The sequence below is a fragment of the Trichomonas vaginalis genome, chromosome V (assembly GCF_026262505.1).
Source record: "Trichomonas vaginalis G3 chromosome V, whole genome shotgun sequence".
Lineage (NCBI taxonomy): Eukaryota > Parabasalia > Trichomonadida > Trichomonadidae > Trichomonas > Trichomonas vaginalis.
Genome location: NC_067207.1, coordinates 17,876,765 through 17,892,212, shown reverse-complemented (window position 1 = coordinate 17,892,212; position 15,448 = coordinate 17,876,765). Strand labels below are relative to the sequence as shown.

At 35.7% G+C, this 15,448-nt stretch overlaps 9 protein-coding genes and 6 pseudogenes across 15 annotated transcripts, besides 1 other annotated feature; 5 read left to right on the top strand and 10 right to left on the bottom strand.

Annotated features, from left to right (window-relative positions):
* Positions 1 to 14,653: part of a mobile genetic element that runs on past the window's edge.
* TVAGG3_0357020 (uncharacterized protein) lies at positions 554 to 1,033 on the top strand (the record flags this gene model as incomplete). Its single annotated transcript, XM_051231331.1, has 1 exon — positions 554 to 1,033. One exon carries the CDS (start codon positions 554 to 556, stop codon positions 1,031 to 1,033), a length of 480 nt encoding a protein of 159 aa, XP_051101061.1.
* Positions 1,062 to 2,298, top strand: TVAGG3_0357010 (annotated as a pseudogene). Its single transcript has one exon. A coding segment is annotated over exon 1 (1,237 nt).
* Positions 2,364 to 2,753, top strand: TVAGG3_0357000 (protein of unknown function, DUF4108 family; the record flags this gene model as incomplete). The annotated part of the gene is made up of 1 exon (XM_051231330.1): positions 2,364 to 2,753. One exon carries the CDS (start codon positions 2,364 to 2,366, stop codon positions 2,751 to 2,753), a length of 390 nt encoding a protein of 129 aa, XP_051101060.1.
* On the bottom strand, positions 2,770 to 3,019 carry TVAGG3_0356990 (annotated as a pseudogene). The gene has a single exon. A coding segment is annotated over exon 1 (250 nt).
* Positions 3,407 to 4,135, top strand: TVAGG3_0356980 (annotated as a pseudogene). The gene has a single exon. A coding segment is annotated over exon 1 (729 nt).
* On the bottom strand, positions 4,619 to 4,909 carry TVAGG3_0356970 (uncharacterized protein; the record flags this gene model as incomplete). The annotated part of the gene is made up of 1 exon (XM_051231329.1): positions 4,619 to 4,909. The coding sequence occupies one exon, from the start codon at positions 4,907 to 4,909 to the stop codon at positions 4,619 to 4,621; it is 291 nt and encodes a 96-aa protein (XP_051101059.1).
* Positions 5,547 to 5,957, bottom strand: TVAGG3_0356960 (organellar and viral DNA polymerase type B; the record flags this gene model as incomplete). Its single annotated transcript, XM_051231328.1, has 1 exon — positions 5,547 to 5,957. The coding sequence occupies one exon, from the start codon at positions 5,955 to 5,957 to the stop codon at positions 5,547 to 5,549; it is 411 nt and encodes a 136-aa protein (XP_051101058.1).
* TVAGG3_0356950 (organellar and viral DNA polymerase type B) lies at positions 6,654 to 7,568 on the bottom strand (the record flags this gene model as incomplete). Its single annotated transcript, XM_001318069.1, has 1 exon — positions 6,654 to 7,568. The coding sequence occupies one exon, from the start codon at positions 7,566 to 7,568 to the stop codon at positions 6,654 to 6,656; it is 915 nt and encodes a 304-aa protein (XP_001318104.1).
* On the bottom strand, positions 8,186 to 8,425 carry TVAGG3_0356940 (uncharacterized protein; the record flags this gene model as incomplete). Its single annotated transcript, XM_001318068.1, has 1 exon — positions 8,186 to 8,425. The coding sequence occupies one exon, from the start codon at positions 8,423 to 8,425 to the stop codon at positions 8,186 to 8,188; it is 240 nt and encodes a 79-aa protein (XP_001318103.1).
* On the bottom strand, positions 9,208 to 9,668 carry TVAGG3_0356930 (annotated as a pseudogene). The gene has a single exon. A coding segment is annotated over exon 1 (461 nt).
* On the bottom strand, positions 9,700 to 11,347 carry TVAGG3_0356920 (annotated as a pseudogene). Its single transcript has one exon. A coding segment is annotated over exon 1 (1,648 nt).
* TVAGG3_0356910 (uncharacterized protein) lies at positions 11,391 to 11,972 on the bottom strand (the record flags this gene model as incomplete). The annotated part of the gene is made up of 1 exon (XM_051231327.1): positions 11,391 to 11,972. One exon carries the CDS (start codon positions 11,970 to 11,972, stop codon positions 11,391 to 11,393), a length of 582 nt encoding a protein of 193 aa, XP_051101057.1.
* TVAGG3_0356900 lies at positions 11,987 to 12,143 on the bottom strand (annotated as a pseudogene). Its single transcript has one exon. A coding segment is annotated over exon 1 (157 nt).
* On the bottom strand, positions 12,163 to 12,564 carry TVAGG3_0356890 (uncharacterized protein; the record flags this gene model as incomplete). The annotated part of the gene is made up of 1 exon (XM_051231326.1): positions 12,163 to 12,564. One exon carries the CDS (start codon positions 12,562 to 12,564, stop codon positions 12,163 to 12,165), a length of 402 nt encoding a protein of 133 aa, XP_051101056.1.
* A 138-nt stretch (positions 14,654 to 14,791) lies between the features above and the next one.
* Positions 14,792 to 15,422, top strand: TVAGG3_0356870 (uncharacterized protein; the record flags this gene model as incomplete). The annotated part of the gene is made up of 1 exon (XM_001318065.2): positions 14,792 to 15,422. A coding segment is annotated over one exon (631 nt), but the record flags the coding sequence as incomplete, so codon positions are not given.
* Between the last annotated feature and the right edge of the window lie 26 nt (positions 15,423 to 15,448).

Genomic DNA, 15,448 nt, shown 5'->3' with positions numbered 1-15,448 from the left:
CTCATGAAGTTTTGAAAGAACTATTGAAAACTTTTGACAGAGGCAGACGATATAAACATCAAAGAAATAGAACCTGACATTGCTTGCTGTGGTGTTTCATATAATGTCATTGACAAGATATACGTTATGAAAGGAGGTGAAACGTTGAACTTAAAGTATAGTTTCCCAGACGTCATAAAAATATTTGACGACCACAACATTTCATTAAAATTTACTTGCTAAGTAAATGGCAGAAGACATAGTGGTTTATACTATTACGACTAAAAACCCTGAGTCATATAATTCTATAACAACAAACTTACAAAGTCCTCAAGGACGATATTGTAAACTGACCTTAAACACGATGACGACTAAAGCCTGTTTTGCTCTTTTGACACCAGAAGACTTTGTTGTTGTGAATGGTAAAAAATACTTCTTTGAAGATACTTACTCAGATATACCACCAACAGGTTTTGTTGACTTATTTAATACTTTAAGGACGGATGTAACATGTGCTGCAACTAGAGCAGGTTTCATTATGTTTGGATGTCCGACTGAGTTTACTATAAACGATATGAGCTATAATACAAAACTTATATCTGGTTTTTACTACCAACAGTTTCCTATAACAGGAAAAGGTGTCATACAAGGTTTGTCTGTTCCATTGACTTTAAGTACACCAATCTTATATATTGTTTCAAACTTAGGTTCAAAGTGCTATTCGAATGTCGACAGAAACTACTATGACCAAAAGATACTCATGCGTATAAACAACACTTTCTCTGCTGGTTTGCCTATTGTTCATTCGAATGCAGAGTTTTCAGCTTTAGTAAACTCAAACACTTTAGCAAACATAAACTTAACCTTAGTTGACGCAAACTTTGTTCCTGTAAAACTTTTATGTCCTATGTATTTGTCAATGACGGCAGAAAGTTTCGAATTGGAAGATGCAACTGGTGAAAGTATTGTACTACAAGAACAACTTCAACAACAAATAGCTCAAGAACAACAAATGCAACAAATAGCTCAAGAACAACAAATAGCTCAAGAATAAAAAAAATATTTTTTTTATTTTTATAAAAATGTACAGAATAGACGTTTCAGATTTTTATGACTTCCAAGCGTTCAGAAATATGTGTCCATTTAGAGACTATAACAAAGCAGTCGAGAATTTGAAACGTTTAGTCATTTATGTCGACTCTGCCCCAGAATGTTATGTCATGAAAGAATGGGATGTTGTCTTTAACAAACCAAGAGCAACAATAGTTTCAGAACAAGAATGTAGACAGAAACTTAAGAAAAATAAAAGTCGTACAAGTTGGCATGAAGATGTTAGATGCTTGGGATATCTTATTGTCAAAACTTGAAGATTTTTCAGTTCGTGGTATAAAGTTTTATACACCTTCTCCAAACTTCTATTCTATCTTCACTGGATATAAATACGAACAAGTAGAATGGAAAGAAAATGTTATAGAAGCTTGGTTAGACCATGTCAAAGAAATTATATGCAATGGAAACGAAAGAGTCTATGAGTATGTCTTATGTTGGTTTGCAAACATCTTACAACATCCAAGTGCTAAAAATGAAACTGCTCTCATCATAATTGGAAAACAAGGAACAGGTAAGAACACATTCTTTACAGATATCTTATGCAAACTGTTAGAGGGCTATTCGAACCCGAATATGACAAACTTAGAAAACATCTGCGGTAAATTTAACTCTTCAATAGAGAATATGAAACTTATAGTATGTAACGAACTTCAAAGTATAGATACAACAAAAGTTTTGAACTCGGATGCTTTGAAGAGTCTTATAACAGACAAAGTTGGAGTTGTTGAAAGAAAGTATAGAGACCAAAGAGTTTGTGAAAATGTTGCAAACTTCGTCATGGTTTCAAACAATGCCGTTCCGATGAAGTTAGAAAGTTCTGACAGAAGATATGTAGTTGTCAGAACGTCAGATTCTCATATGCAAGATACAGAATATTTTGACGACTTAGCAGAAACTTTGACACCTAACTTTTACAACCACTTGTTCTCATATTTCATGACATTAGATATTTCTAACTTCAATCCAAGACAAATTCCACATACCGAAGAGAGACAAACGTTGTTAGAAGCAAACAAGAGTGTATATGAACTGTTCATAGATGAAACTGACTTTGAGTGTTTAGATGAAAGGTCATTGTACGATTCATATAAACAGTATTGTCAAGAGTATGGTTATATGGCAGCTTCTAAACGAACATTCTTGGCAAATGTCAAAAATCTTTTAGATGTTCAGAATGGCGTATATACAAAGAAAAATTTTTCTGAGTAAATTTAAAAAAAACATTTTTTTATCCGATAGAAAAGATGGCAAAATTCATCTCAGTAAACAAATATATGTCAGGACTTAAAGAAGAACTAGACCCATTCGCTTATTTGAATGTTTACTTCTACCATTTTGAAAAGTCTTCATTCAGCAAAGTTTGGAACATCGAACCAGTTAAGTTTGCTATTGTGACTAAAAATGGTGCGAAATTTGAAGACTTAGACATAGAAGGTTTGTTAGCAGTCAAAGAAAATTTTGACAGAAGGTTCTCAAACCTTAAAGAAGGCAAAGCATACAAACTTGTTATACCTTATGAACCAAAGAAGACAGACGACTATGAATATTATGAGTCTAAGATAGTTGAAGTTCAAGGTAAGTTGGGTAAAAAGATTTTAGAGTCTAAGCCAGTGTTTGCTCCTAAAGAGGAAGAGAACATTGACATTGACCCAGAAATGTTCTAAAAATAAAATTTTATTTTTACATGTCAAATTTCTTTTTCTCTGGTTCAGGTTCTTTCTTCTCTTCTTCTACTTTCTTTTCTTTCTTTTCTCTCTTCTTCTTCTTCTCTGGTGGAGTTATGTCAAACTTCTCAGAACCATATTTTTGTAAAAGGTCTTTGTCCTTTAATAGCTCTTCTATTCTGTTTTCTATTTCATCTTCAAGAACAGCGCATGTGTCTTCTTTGCATTCTAAGAACTTTTGTTGGACTTCATCTTTCCAATCGGCGTCATCTCTGTCAACAAGTCTGTCATTGACAAATTTTAAGACTGCTCTGCTTAATGTTTTATGGTTCTTGTCATATTCCCAGAAACAGAACTTTAGAACAAATTCACCTTTCTTGTTTACACTATGTAAGATTTTATGGTCGACAGATGTTTTGCTGTCGAAAAGTTTGTCTCGAATATAGATAGCGAAATCGCTAGACATTTTCAAAAAGATAAAAATTTTAATTTTTCTAAAAATATGTTAGAAAAAAAGTTTGCTGACATTGACAAGAAATTTGAGAATGTTTTAAACAAGAACAAGAGGAAGTTGGAAAATGCTCAGATAAAGCCTATACATGACAAGTTCTTATTTGCTCAGAATGGTATAACAGGTCTAATTGCACCACCTGGGTCTGGTAAGACTTTCACTTATCTTAAAATGGCTGCACAACAACAAGAACTAGATGAGAAGAACCCATTCTATGAGTTAGTAGTCATTTGTAGTACTTCTGGTCAATTTGACCAAACCGTCAATTCGTTCGTTCAAAGATATTATAAAGAAGTCTAAGTTAGTATGTATAAAGGATACTGAGTTGTTAGATTGGATAAAGAAGTACCAAAGAAGAGTTTTGAAGTACAATGCTATAAATGAGTATATAAATTCGAAGTTTAAAGACCCAAATGAGGAAATGCAGAGAATATTAGAGAAGAAACACTTCAGAAACAAACAGAAAGAGATAGAATACATTTCGAAGAAATTGCAATCTTACGATTGGAAGACTTACCCTCATAGATGTCTTCTTATCTTAGATGACTTTGCTTCTCATCCTTTGCTTAAGAATAGAGAACAAGATATGTGTCGAATTCTTAAGAAGCTCAGACACTTTAACATCTCAGTTGTCATTTGTGTACAGACAGCCAAGAGTTTAAGTAAGGATGTAAAGAGAATACTTACTGATATCATACTTTTCCCTGGATTGTCCGAAGACGATTTCATGGAACTTATGAAAGAGTCCATGGCAGGTAAGTTTGACAGACATGAACTATGGGAGAAGTATAAAGTCATACAAGACCCTCATACTTCTTTCAGAATTCATATCTACGCAAACAAAGTTCAAATTGTAAAAAGTCAAGCTTGAAAAATGTAAGTGTTTAGTCTTAGTCTGTTGTGGTGCTGGGGCTGTCGGTTCTTCTGGCTTTGGAAGACATTCAGGAAGAGGAACGTCGGACATTCGTTTGTGTCCTGTCGGAAGGAAATTTTTTTCCAGTTGTCGGGAAAATTTTTTCCTGTTGGAAGGAAAAATTTTTTCTGTCGTTCGACCAAAAAGTTCTCAATTTTCGAAAATTTGAATGGTTTACGGACGAACAACAGGAAAATTTTTTCCAGTTGTCAGGAAAATTTTTTCCAGTTGTCAGGAAATTTTTTTCCAGTTGTCGGGAAATTTTTTTCCAGTCGGATGGAAGGACTCGGAATGTCGGATGGAAGGACTCGGAATGTCGGATGGAAGGACTCGGAATGTCGGATGGAAGGACTCGGAATGCCAGAAGGATTTGACAAGACAATTTACCATCTAGAGCTACCTGAGCCATCTGAAGTCAAGCTTGAAAAATAAATGGTTCATCTACTCTGCTTGTTTGAAGTTGTCAAAATACTCTGTTATTTTTTCCTTCAGTAGCGGCAAATCTTCTTTGAAGGTAAGTATTGTACAACCTTTCATATCATAGTGTGTTTGAGGTAACGTATCTTGAACTATCTGTTTAACATCTTCATTTGGTGTCATTGAAATCGGTAAGTTTTCGCGATAGAACCAATTTCTGTCAGATTTGTAAATCTTAGCAAGGTCGTAAAAGCTTTTGTTGTTTCTTCTGACTAAATGCAACATAACCATATCTCTGTCTTCTTCATTTTCCATCTCTTCAGTGTAAATCATATACTTATAGTTCTTTTCCTTTCCTTTTGGTACCGAACGTGGTATTCTTTTCTGTATGTTTTTGTCTTTTGCTTCAAGCTTGTTCTCTAGCTCTTCACGTTCTTGTCTATGAATTTCGTCAAGAAGTTTACAAACATACCATGAATAGCGAGCTGAAGCCCATTGTGCCACATTATTTACAAGAAGTCTATGTACATAATATCCTCTCAAACCGTTTGGCAATTTTTCACGATTTTCATAGAGTTTTGGCGACTGGGGTTTTTCTCCCACTCGCTGTTCTTCACGATTTTCAGAAAAAAGTATGTCTCGCTGTGCTTCATTTAATAGTTCAATAGTGCTTTGGTTCCTAAACCAGTCTTTAGGAAGCTTAGTATCTGGAGCAAAACATGCTGTCAAAATACTTTGCATTTGGTACATGTCATCTTTGACCGAACGAATGAGACGTAACTGTTTGTTATACTGTATGTACTCATATTCTTCATTTATAGCTTCATGAACGATAGCAGTTGTTGTGTTCTCTGTTGTTGACATTTCTGTTCTTACATACAAAATAAAAAAATAAAAAAAAATAAAATTAGCGTTATTTTCTATCTTGTATAAAAGACCAAAAATAAACGCTTTACATGTATTTTTCAGCAACTTCGTCAAATAATTTTATAGCTTTATCTATCTCATCTACTTCAAACGTTTCTTTACCTTTTATGGGAGCACCATACATTTTCTCAAACTTTTCAAGTAGTTCTGTTTCAGCAGCTCTCATATCGTTAACAAACGCAACCTTAACTCTATTGACTGTAGAGTCATATCTTTGAGTTATATTAAATGTTCTTCCTATCTTATATCTCTTTGTATTGAAGTCCTTCGGTTTCTGAACGATATAAAGTAAGCCTTCACTGCAACGTTCAGTATCGAATGAACCATATGTTATGAAATTATATCCAACAACTGGGTCAATCCAGAACAAAACTATTGGTATAAGACTTTTGTCGATGAGATATGTTCTTGTTCCATAGAATCTTACCGATATCATAAGCTCAGGATTTCTTGTCAAAATTTTCTGAGTAGAAGCATTTCTAACCCAGTCGTGGGATGTTTTCTTTTCAGATAGTGTTAAAATGTCTGACAAAGAATATTTGTTGTATTTCTTTGAGTATCTTACGTTTAAATCCCCTATTCTAACCACTTTGGTGTTATTGTCTATCTTTTTAACTGTTTCAAACTCAGTGTTTGTCATTTCCTGTTCTTACATACAAAATAAAAAAAAATATTTTAAAAAAACTAACTTTAATTTTATTTTGTATAAAAGATACAGTTATATCATGAAATTTGGTCATTTTTTTACGATTTTCATGTGTTTTAGGCGTTCCTCGGTTTTCCGCGGGTCGCAATTTTTTACGATTTTCGAATGGAATCTCTATCCTCGGTTTTCCGAGGGTAGCAAACATATGAGGAAATTCATGAAATTTGTTGCTGAATTCAATAAAAATATATTTTAGGTGAAGAGGTGAGATTTCACCCATTTTCTCACCTCTTTTCTCACCTCAGTTATTTTATAAGCGTTTTACATGGTAAACGCTATTTTTTAAATTTTGTGAAAACTCAACGGTTTGACACAAGCTATATGCCATTTTACTCAGAAATTTGTTGCTGAATTCAGCAAAAATATAATTGAGGTGAAGAGGTGAGATTTCACCCATTTTCTCACCTCTTTTCTCACCTCTTTTTTTTATAAGCGTTTTACATGAATTGTACGATGTATATTTGAAATTCTAAACAATTTTGTGGCTTCGATTTCCTCTGTCAGTACATCGAATGTTTTAACAATGCCGAAGGTTTCTTTATATTTCTTCTTGACATCTGAAAGAAGGAAATCGTCAGCAGTTGGATAGTTTTTGTTCAGAAATTCTAACATGTCCATTTTATTTTCTGCTGGTTTCTCTGCTTCTTTCTTTAAGTCAGCATAGTCGTTTCTCATTCTTTCTATCTCTTTGACGGAGTAGTTATATTTCCTCATTGCTGCTTTACATTTAGAACATTGCGGGTTCATTTTAGCATTGTACATTGAAATTTGACCTGCAAGTATGACTAAGGCGTCAATGGTTTTCTTTAACTCAAAAGTTGCGGGTTTTATTTGTTCGTTCCATACTTTACCTCTTCTATCTTTATCTCTTATCTGCCATACACATTCAGCAACTAACGAAACAAAGTTGTCGTAGGTCTTAAACTCCCCAGATTTATATATGTCAGAGATGTTCTTATATAACATGTCGCAGTCTTTGTCCATGACTTTGTGGTTGCAATGAAATCCAAGGAATTCATAATTTACCTTACGTATGAACTTCTTTATTTCTACTGAGTCAGTTGCTTTGACTTCTATTTCATCGAATTCTGGAATAGTAAGCTTTTGTTGTTGTATTTCAGGAAGTTTAGGTAGATGGTCAATAATATCCTGCATTTCATAAAGATATTCTTCATTTGTTTCATCTTTCGCACTACAGCCTAAATCTCCTTGGAGAAGTTCCTGCTTTATCTTCTGGATTTCTGTTTCGAAAGTATATGAAGAAGGAATGAAGCTTTTCATCTCTACTAACATTGAAGTTGGGTTCATGACTAACGAGTTTGGTGCTGTTGTTGCTAACATGTTCTTACAATAAAAATAAAAAATATTTTTTTTAAAAAACTAACTTTATTTTTTATTTCGGGAAAATTCATGAGTTTTGGTTGAAAAATACGGTGGAGCCAAAAGTGGCTCGACTTCAAAACAAGCATTTTGTGAAGAATATACCAACCCGCGGAATTCCGCGGGTTGCTTTTTATACAAAATTCAACGGGTGACAAAACATATACGATGAAGTCATGACAAAACATGTACGATGAAATTCATGAAAATTCATGAGGTGAGAAAAGAGGTGAGAAAACGGGTGAGATGTCACCTCTTCACCTAAACATTATTTTTGGGTCATTTACGCTCATTACGATGAAGAAGTTTTGACAAAACATTTACGATGAAGAAGTTTCGACAAAACATTTACGAAGAAGTCTTGACAAAACATTTACGATGAAGAAGTTTCGACAAAACATTTACGATGAAGAAGTTTCGACAAAACATTTACGATGAAATTCATGAAAATTCAAGAGGTGAGAAAAGAGGTGAGAAAACAGGTGAGATGTCACCTCTTCACCTAAAATATATTTTTACTGAATTTAGCAACAACTTTCTCTCAATTGGAGCTGTGGCATACTCTTTGCGTAAGCGGTTCAGACCTTCTTCGAACTCTTGGTCTCTCTTCGATTTGTATTGGAATTGGAATTGTTGGAACAACCAAGGGTTGGAGCTGTAGCATACTCTTTGCGTAAGCGGTTCAGACCTTCTTCGATTTGTATTGGAATTGGTAGTAATTTGGATTGAGATTGGAATTGCTGGAACTGAGGTGCAGGGGCTGGTGCTTTCGGTTCTTCTGGATTGAGATTGGACTCGGTTGGTGGGACGTGGGACATTCGTTGGTGGCTTAACCGTCGGACCACAACGATAAAAATCTCTGCTCCTAGCAGTACTGCTACTGACAGTAGCAGTACTTTTTCTGACAGTAGCAGTACTTTTTCTGACAGTAGCAGTACTTTTTCTGACAGTAGCAGTACTTTTACTGACAGTAGCAGTACTTTTTCTGACAGTAGCAGTACTTTATCGTCGAAAACCCTCTCAAATTTTCCTTTTTACTGCTCGTAGCAGTACTTTTACTGCTCCTAGCAGTACTGCTACTGACAGTAGCAGTACTTTTACTGACAGTAGCAGTACTTTTTCTGACAGTAGCAGTACTTTTACTGACAGTAGCAGTACTTTTTCTGACAGTAGCAATGGTCGAGGTCGAACCTACCGACGAGGCAATTTACCTAATTGAAATTAACGAGCTTGTTAAAGACTTCCTCAGGCAGAATGTAAAAGGCAAGCTTGTTAACTGTTGGATAACGGGAAGGGCTGCCTTGAATCTCGAGACTTCGACTGGAATTCCAATTCAAATACCAGACGGGACAGCCTACGACGACATAAAGCAAGCAAAGAAAGAAGCTCTTCTCAAGTTCTTTGCCAAGCGTCCTTGGATACTACTTCCAAACAGAGAGAACCCTTTCCCAAGAATGAGCCAAATTCTCAAGGGTCTCCTTCACTTCTCGGGTCAGCCGTTCTACATAACCTGTGAAGGCGACATCCAACCAGTTCAGTAAACCTTAACGTTTAACTTCACTTTTTTATGTTTTTTGTGAAAGTGTCAAAAATAAATTGTTTATTTCATGCAATGTTTTATTTCTGTGCCGTCTTCAAGTATGCCCCAATACTTACGCTTGGAGAGGACATGAACTTCGGTGAAAATTTTGTCCAATTTGAATTGACCCATCTTTTCACCGACCATTCCCATTTCAATGAGTTTGTTATAGCCTTCTTCGTTCGTCATGAGTGCGTCAATGTTCTCATAGTAAACCACAACTTTCGATTTGACTTCCGAGAAGAACTCATTGTAGTTGTCAAGGACTGCCTTTGCGAACTGAGGGTAAGACCAATGTTCGACAATAGGTTTTTAATGTGGTTACTAAGCCACTTTGACCTTGAGTGAATTCGTACTTCCCAAAAAAAGGAGAAAAACCTTTCAACAAAGTTGTCGACCTTCTCATAATGTTTACTCTTCATCGCTTGAGGTTTCTTAATGGAATATCCCCATGTCGAATTCATAAGCAATTTGAGTGTCATTGCAAGTTTGGGGTTTGAAGCTTTCCTAATATCATACAGTTGTTGTATGACTTTTCCAACTGTATAGTTCCTTCCCGGGAACTCACCATCTTCGTTTGGAATTCCAGTCGGAATATATTGGACAAACCTCATGTACGCAGCGTTAAGGTCGACATAGTATATTTTTTCGTTTGAGTCGAACTTGTCGCAACCTATGGGTCCGGTTTGTGGAAATTCAAGTGAGTCTCTTATCTTCTGAGAAACTTCTCCTGTTATCTCATAAACATCGTCGAAGCAACCTGTTTCATATAAAACCTTCTGACCTAACTCAGATGCTCTCCAATACAATTTGACGTCAATTGGATGTCTCAATGGAAGTTTGTTTATAGCATCTTGAAGTTCTTGCAACCTCATTGGAAGTTCTTCTGGTTCAGGTTGGTATCCGAACAATCCAACTCCTTTTGGAGCTGTGTACTTCTTTTGTGCTAGAACTTTGTCTGGAACAACTTTTGGTCTTGCTAACAGTGAAAAGTTTGTTTCGTCTTTTGGTACAAAAGTTTCTGTCAGCTTGTCATTTGGAATTGGTTCCAACAAACCTTTCTCGAAAAGAATGTTAACAGCTCTGACAATGTTGCACTTGCCTTTTCCGAACAATGGGTTTGTAAAACTTTCGTTCAACATGAAGTGGTTGTGGACGATTACAATCTTCAACCATGGTAAGTCTTTGTCAACAACATAGTCGTCATGTGAAGAACCTTTCTCAGTCGGAATGTTAACTCGGATATTCACATTTGCCAACGGTGCAATTTTTGACAATTGACCTCTGAGAATGTACCTTGTCTTCACACATGACTCAAGATACTTCATCTTCTCTTCTGTAACAAGACCAGAGTTCCTGAGACATGTAAGAATACAAGGTTCATTGACAATTGTTTCAATTGAATTGTAAATTCCATACCTTGTCAAGTCAATGTCAGACTTATTTATGAAGGGGAAGTATCCAGCATGTTGTCTGACTGCTTGAGGGTTAGGTTGGTACCATTCGAACTTGACACTTGCAATTCCTTCAATTGCATTCAAAATGTCTGAGTCGGAGTCAACCATTTGTTCTCTCTTTGTAGTCTTGAAAGCGTCAAGAAGTTTTGCAGCTGTTTGTTCATTGCCATTTGCATAGTAAATGTGACCATCCAAATCCGTTATGGTCAATCTGAGATTGTGTCCTTTCTTATTTCCGTCTTGTATGGCAGCAAGTACACCATGAAGCCTTCTTTGTTCTTTCCTTCGTCAAAGTTTACTGTAAAGGTTCGACCAGATGTAATTTGACTTCTAACTTCACGGTACTTCTCATATGCATATCTTGTTCTTTCCATGGGAGCATGTGCGTCTTCACCTTTTCCTTTTTTCCTTCTCAAAGGATGCAATTGTTCGTCATGTTTCCAGTAGAATCTGGCAAAGCCGTCGTGTCCTTCAACTTGAGGTTCACTAACATCGAAAGGTATGTCCATAAGTCGCTCTTCTTCTAACCTCTCTAATCTGTTTGGATAGTTTGCGCGTGCTGTTTCTAAGTCCATTTCGTAGGTCAGACCAGCAAGTTTGTCATAGACTTTTATGGGTCTTCCCTTCCTATATTTAAACTTCTTTGAAACTCTCCAACCATATCTTTCTAACTCTGCTTTTATTCTAGCAGACCTTCTGTCCATTCTATATGGGGCATTTCTATAAAATAAAAAAATGTTTTTTTCTTTACTTTACATAACCACCAGCTGCCAAAAGTCTTTGACGCCAACCCATACCAGCTAATGAAGGCTTAATCTCCAGACTAACCTTTGGTTTTGGTTTATCTTCAGTTTTTGGTTTTTCTTCTTCTATCGGTTTTTCGTCACTTTTCGGTTCATCTGACTTTACCTCACTTGCTGGTCTAGTTGTGTCGTCAACATCTTCATAAATATCATATGCCATCTGTTTTTGTTTTCCTTTCAACTTTTTGTGTTTGTTGTAAAGTTTAGAATATTTCGACTCTAAGTCAATGAGATGTTCTATAATGAACTGTTGGTCAGTGAAGTAAACTTTTCCATCTGTTGTCTCGAAAGCTCCTTCAGACTTCAATATTTTATTTGTGAGAGTCTGTTTCTTTTTTGAGATACTAGCCGTTCCATTTCTATGAAAAGTGACTTTGTAGTTAGGGTTTGAGTTACCAGACCTGGCACTTTCTATTATTGAATTTTTCTCTTCATCTGTAAGTTCTTTGACAGGTTTTGACAATGGTTCTGAACTTTTTGTTTGTGGTGTCAAATCTACCGTTTCAACTTCTTCGGTCATTTTCATCTCAGTAAAAAATTTTAGTTTGGTTTGTTTTCAAACTGGTTGTTTAGGTTTTTTAAGTCGGTCTAAAACTTCTTGAGGTATAGGAAGGACTTGACAAACACGTGGTTGTGTAACTGCTGGAAGTCGACAAATCCATCTTGAACCCATTTGTCTCAATGCTGTATTGTTCATTTCATCTCAGTAAAAAATTTTACATTCCCCACGTTTGAGGCGGTTGCGGTTGGTTGTTGTTTACCCATTGTTGTGCATGGTTATATCCTCTGTTAAAGAATCTTTCACCTTGGTCCATATAGTGCCCTGCTTGGTTATAGTAGTCATTTGCTTTGTTATAGTAGTTTCCTGCTTGTCTTCCTACATTGTCCATCCATCCTTGAACTTTTCCTCTTGTTTCAGGATTTGGAATAAGATTTGCTGCGTCACGTGCTACATCCCAACCTTTCTGTACGGTTTGTATAATAGGTTGTGCTTTCTCTTTAAGTATACCTAATGTACTCAAAATCTTCCTTCCAACTCCAAATACACCTCTGGCTATTGTTCCCACTGCGGGCAAAAATCTGGATGCAACTCCTGCTAATGCGCCAAATAAACCCATTTCTTATGGGTTAAAAAATGACGAATCCAAACAAGGACCCCTATGTTTCTAAGGCAACAAAGAAAGCACTCATGATAAAAATCTTTAGTTCAACACCAAATGCTTGGTTTATGGATATCTTGGAAAACATTCCGAGGTATAGAGAAGATGGACCACCATACTGGCTAATATTTGTCGGTCAAAACACAAGATACTGTGAAGCCATACCATTACAGTCCAAAAATATTTTAGATGTGAAAACTGCTTTGACAATATTCGTTGACAAATACCATCCAACAAAACTGACATCTGACTGTGAAAGTTCTTTCAAATCAGACGATATTAAAAACTATCTGCGTTCAAAAAATGTAAACCAATATTTCATTGTCGACCAAAACCATTCTGCTCTTGGTGTCATTGACAGTTGTATAAAAATCTTAAGAGACTTAAACCAACCACAAGGCGGCGAGGTAGATGAAATGTCATATGACGACAAGTATAGACATTTCTCCATGGCAAAGATGAGACAAGTTTTAAATATTTACAATAGCCGTAAACAAAAAGGTTTGGGAAACCACTCCCCTGAAGAAATGAAAAACAACCCTGACTTAGAGAAAGACTATATATTTAATAGTTTAGTCAAAAGAGACAAACAAGAAAGAATGCCAGGCTTCAAACTTCAGAAAGGTGACAAAGTAAAAATAGAAATACCTAAACGCGACCCATATGAAAATACTATTGACTATGACAACAATGGGAACTCGACAGGTACTCACGTTCGTGTTCGTAAAAATAGAAGAAAGTATACAAGAGAATATTATGAAGTTTTAGGCAAACATGGCAAAATGTACAGACTGCAAGCAGAAGATAAAACTACTATTGTCAGACCTCGTTTCAAACTTGTCAAAGTTCAAGGTGGTATACTTTCAAAGACAGTTCCTAACAAATATAAGACAACTCCTGACGAATATGCTAAAGAAGTTGAAAATGACGACTAAGCAATTCTATACCATGCGTAAACTGTCATGTAAGGTGGCATGTAGTCTTTACTTTGTCCCGTTGTTTGCGTATATCCCGAAACGCGATGTGTATGGTTTCCATCTCCCTGAGTGTTACCCCAGAAACAATTTATAGCAAACTGAACGTCGTCTTTAACATCATATCCTTTACCTTTTTTCATTGCTGACCAATCCCAAAATTTATGCTTATGCCAACCTGCTTGAGATGTACTTAAATCTATGTAGTGACTATGTGCAGGTAAATTTTCACCTGAAATCGTTTTACTTCCACCTGTTTCCTTTGAAGAGTTTGCACAATACAAAAACCTGTCGACTATTTGAGTCCAAGTTCCAAAACCAAGTACTGTTTCTGGTCTGGTAGAGTTCATTGACGTATAAATAGAGCCTATAGGATATAATGTTTGAAGTATTTCTGTCTTTAATGTTTGAAGCTCTGTTTTGTCTGCTTTCTTGTCATATAAATCTTGAGCAGTGAATTTAATATTATGTTCATCCTTCATGACATAAACATCTTTACATCTAATGTTTAACATCGTCGTTATGTCGTCATCCGATGTTAAACCTTGTGGAAAGTTAGGAGGTTTACAATATATTGCATCCCCACCAGTTTCTTCAACCGTTCCTTCAATATTTTCTATACCAACAGTTGCGAAGAAATCGTGTGTATGTCCAACGTCACTTTTCTTGTTTAAGGTTTCTTGTAAGTTTGTAATATCAGATATGGTATGTGTATGAGTCTTTTTAGAATATTCTTTGTCAGCTCTTGTCACTTCACTTGACATTTTATTGTCAACATATGTTTTGTCAGCTTTGTCATCTAACATTGCTGGTAGTTCATCTACGTCATAGATGTTATGTGTATGATGTTTTTGTGGGTATGTTCTATCTGTCCATGCGAGAATATAGTCTCTTGTTGCATCTACATACTCTTTGTCAGCTTTGTTGTCAATATCTGCTTTCAAAAGAAGTTCATCTATAGGTTTCTCGTTTAAAGTTCCTTTTGTTGGATTTACACAGACAGTATGGTTCTTACTGTCTTGAAACAGAAACTCATCTGTCATTGGGTTTATCGTCAGTTTTAAGTTTCCTTCTTTCAATGACTCAGATATCTTAGAATAGTTTGAAAAGTTTGTTGTGTTCTTATTTAGAGCTTGTACAATGAGTTGTCGGTTGTGTTGTATTTCTCTCATAGACGCTGTTTCTTTCGACATTTTTATTCTAGATAAAATATGCTTTCAATAGAAAAAGAAAATTCAAGAGTTGCTACAACTAAACCATTAGATGAACTTTTTACTAATGTCGGTCAAAAGTTTGAGACAGAGACCGTAAAGCATGAAGGCTATCGTTTTGACTACCCATTGAGATGGTTAAGAGACCCATCCGTCACAAAAGCTATTGGCTTTCGTAGAATGAAGTTCATTTCAGAAGCCATACATGGTTTCCCATTTACGGTCGGTTTTGAAGTTCGATACTATAACAAAGAAAAACGTACGTATGAGAAATTTGAACAGGGAAAACTTTTACAAGTGAATTTGCTTGTAAACTTAGAAACAACTCTTCAAGCTTTTCAAGAAAAAATAAACGATATCTATCTCGAATATGCAAAACAGTACAACATTGACGAAGGAGAGTACCATCTCGATATTATATATGACAGGAAAAATGCAACTGTTAAAATCGATAGAATAGAAGACCTTGGAGAAAACGTTTATATTTCTACAAAATATAACAACTTGGCATGGTATAGATTTTTGAGGATGTTAAATCAGCCTGCAGCATATCCAGTACACCCGAACTTTTATGAAGTCGAAAACCCTAATGGAACATATGAAAATGTTTTCGACCAAGATGCTATTATAGTTCATGCTTCATTTTCTGGTGCGCAA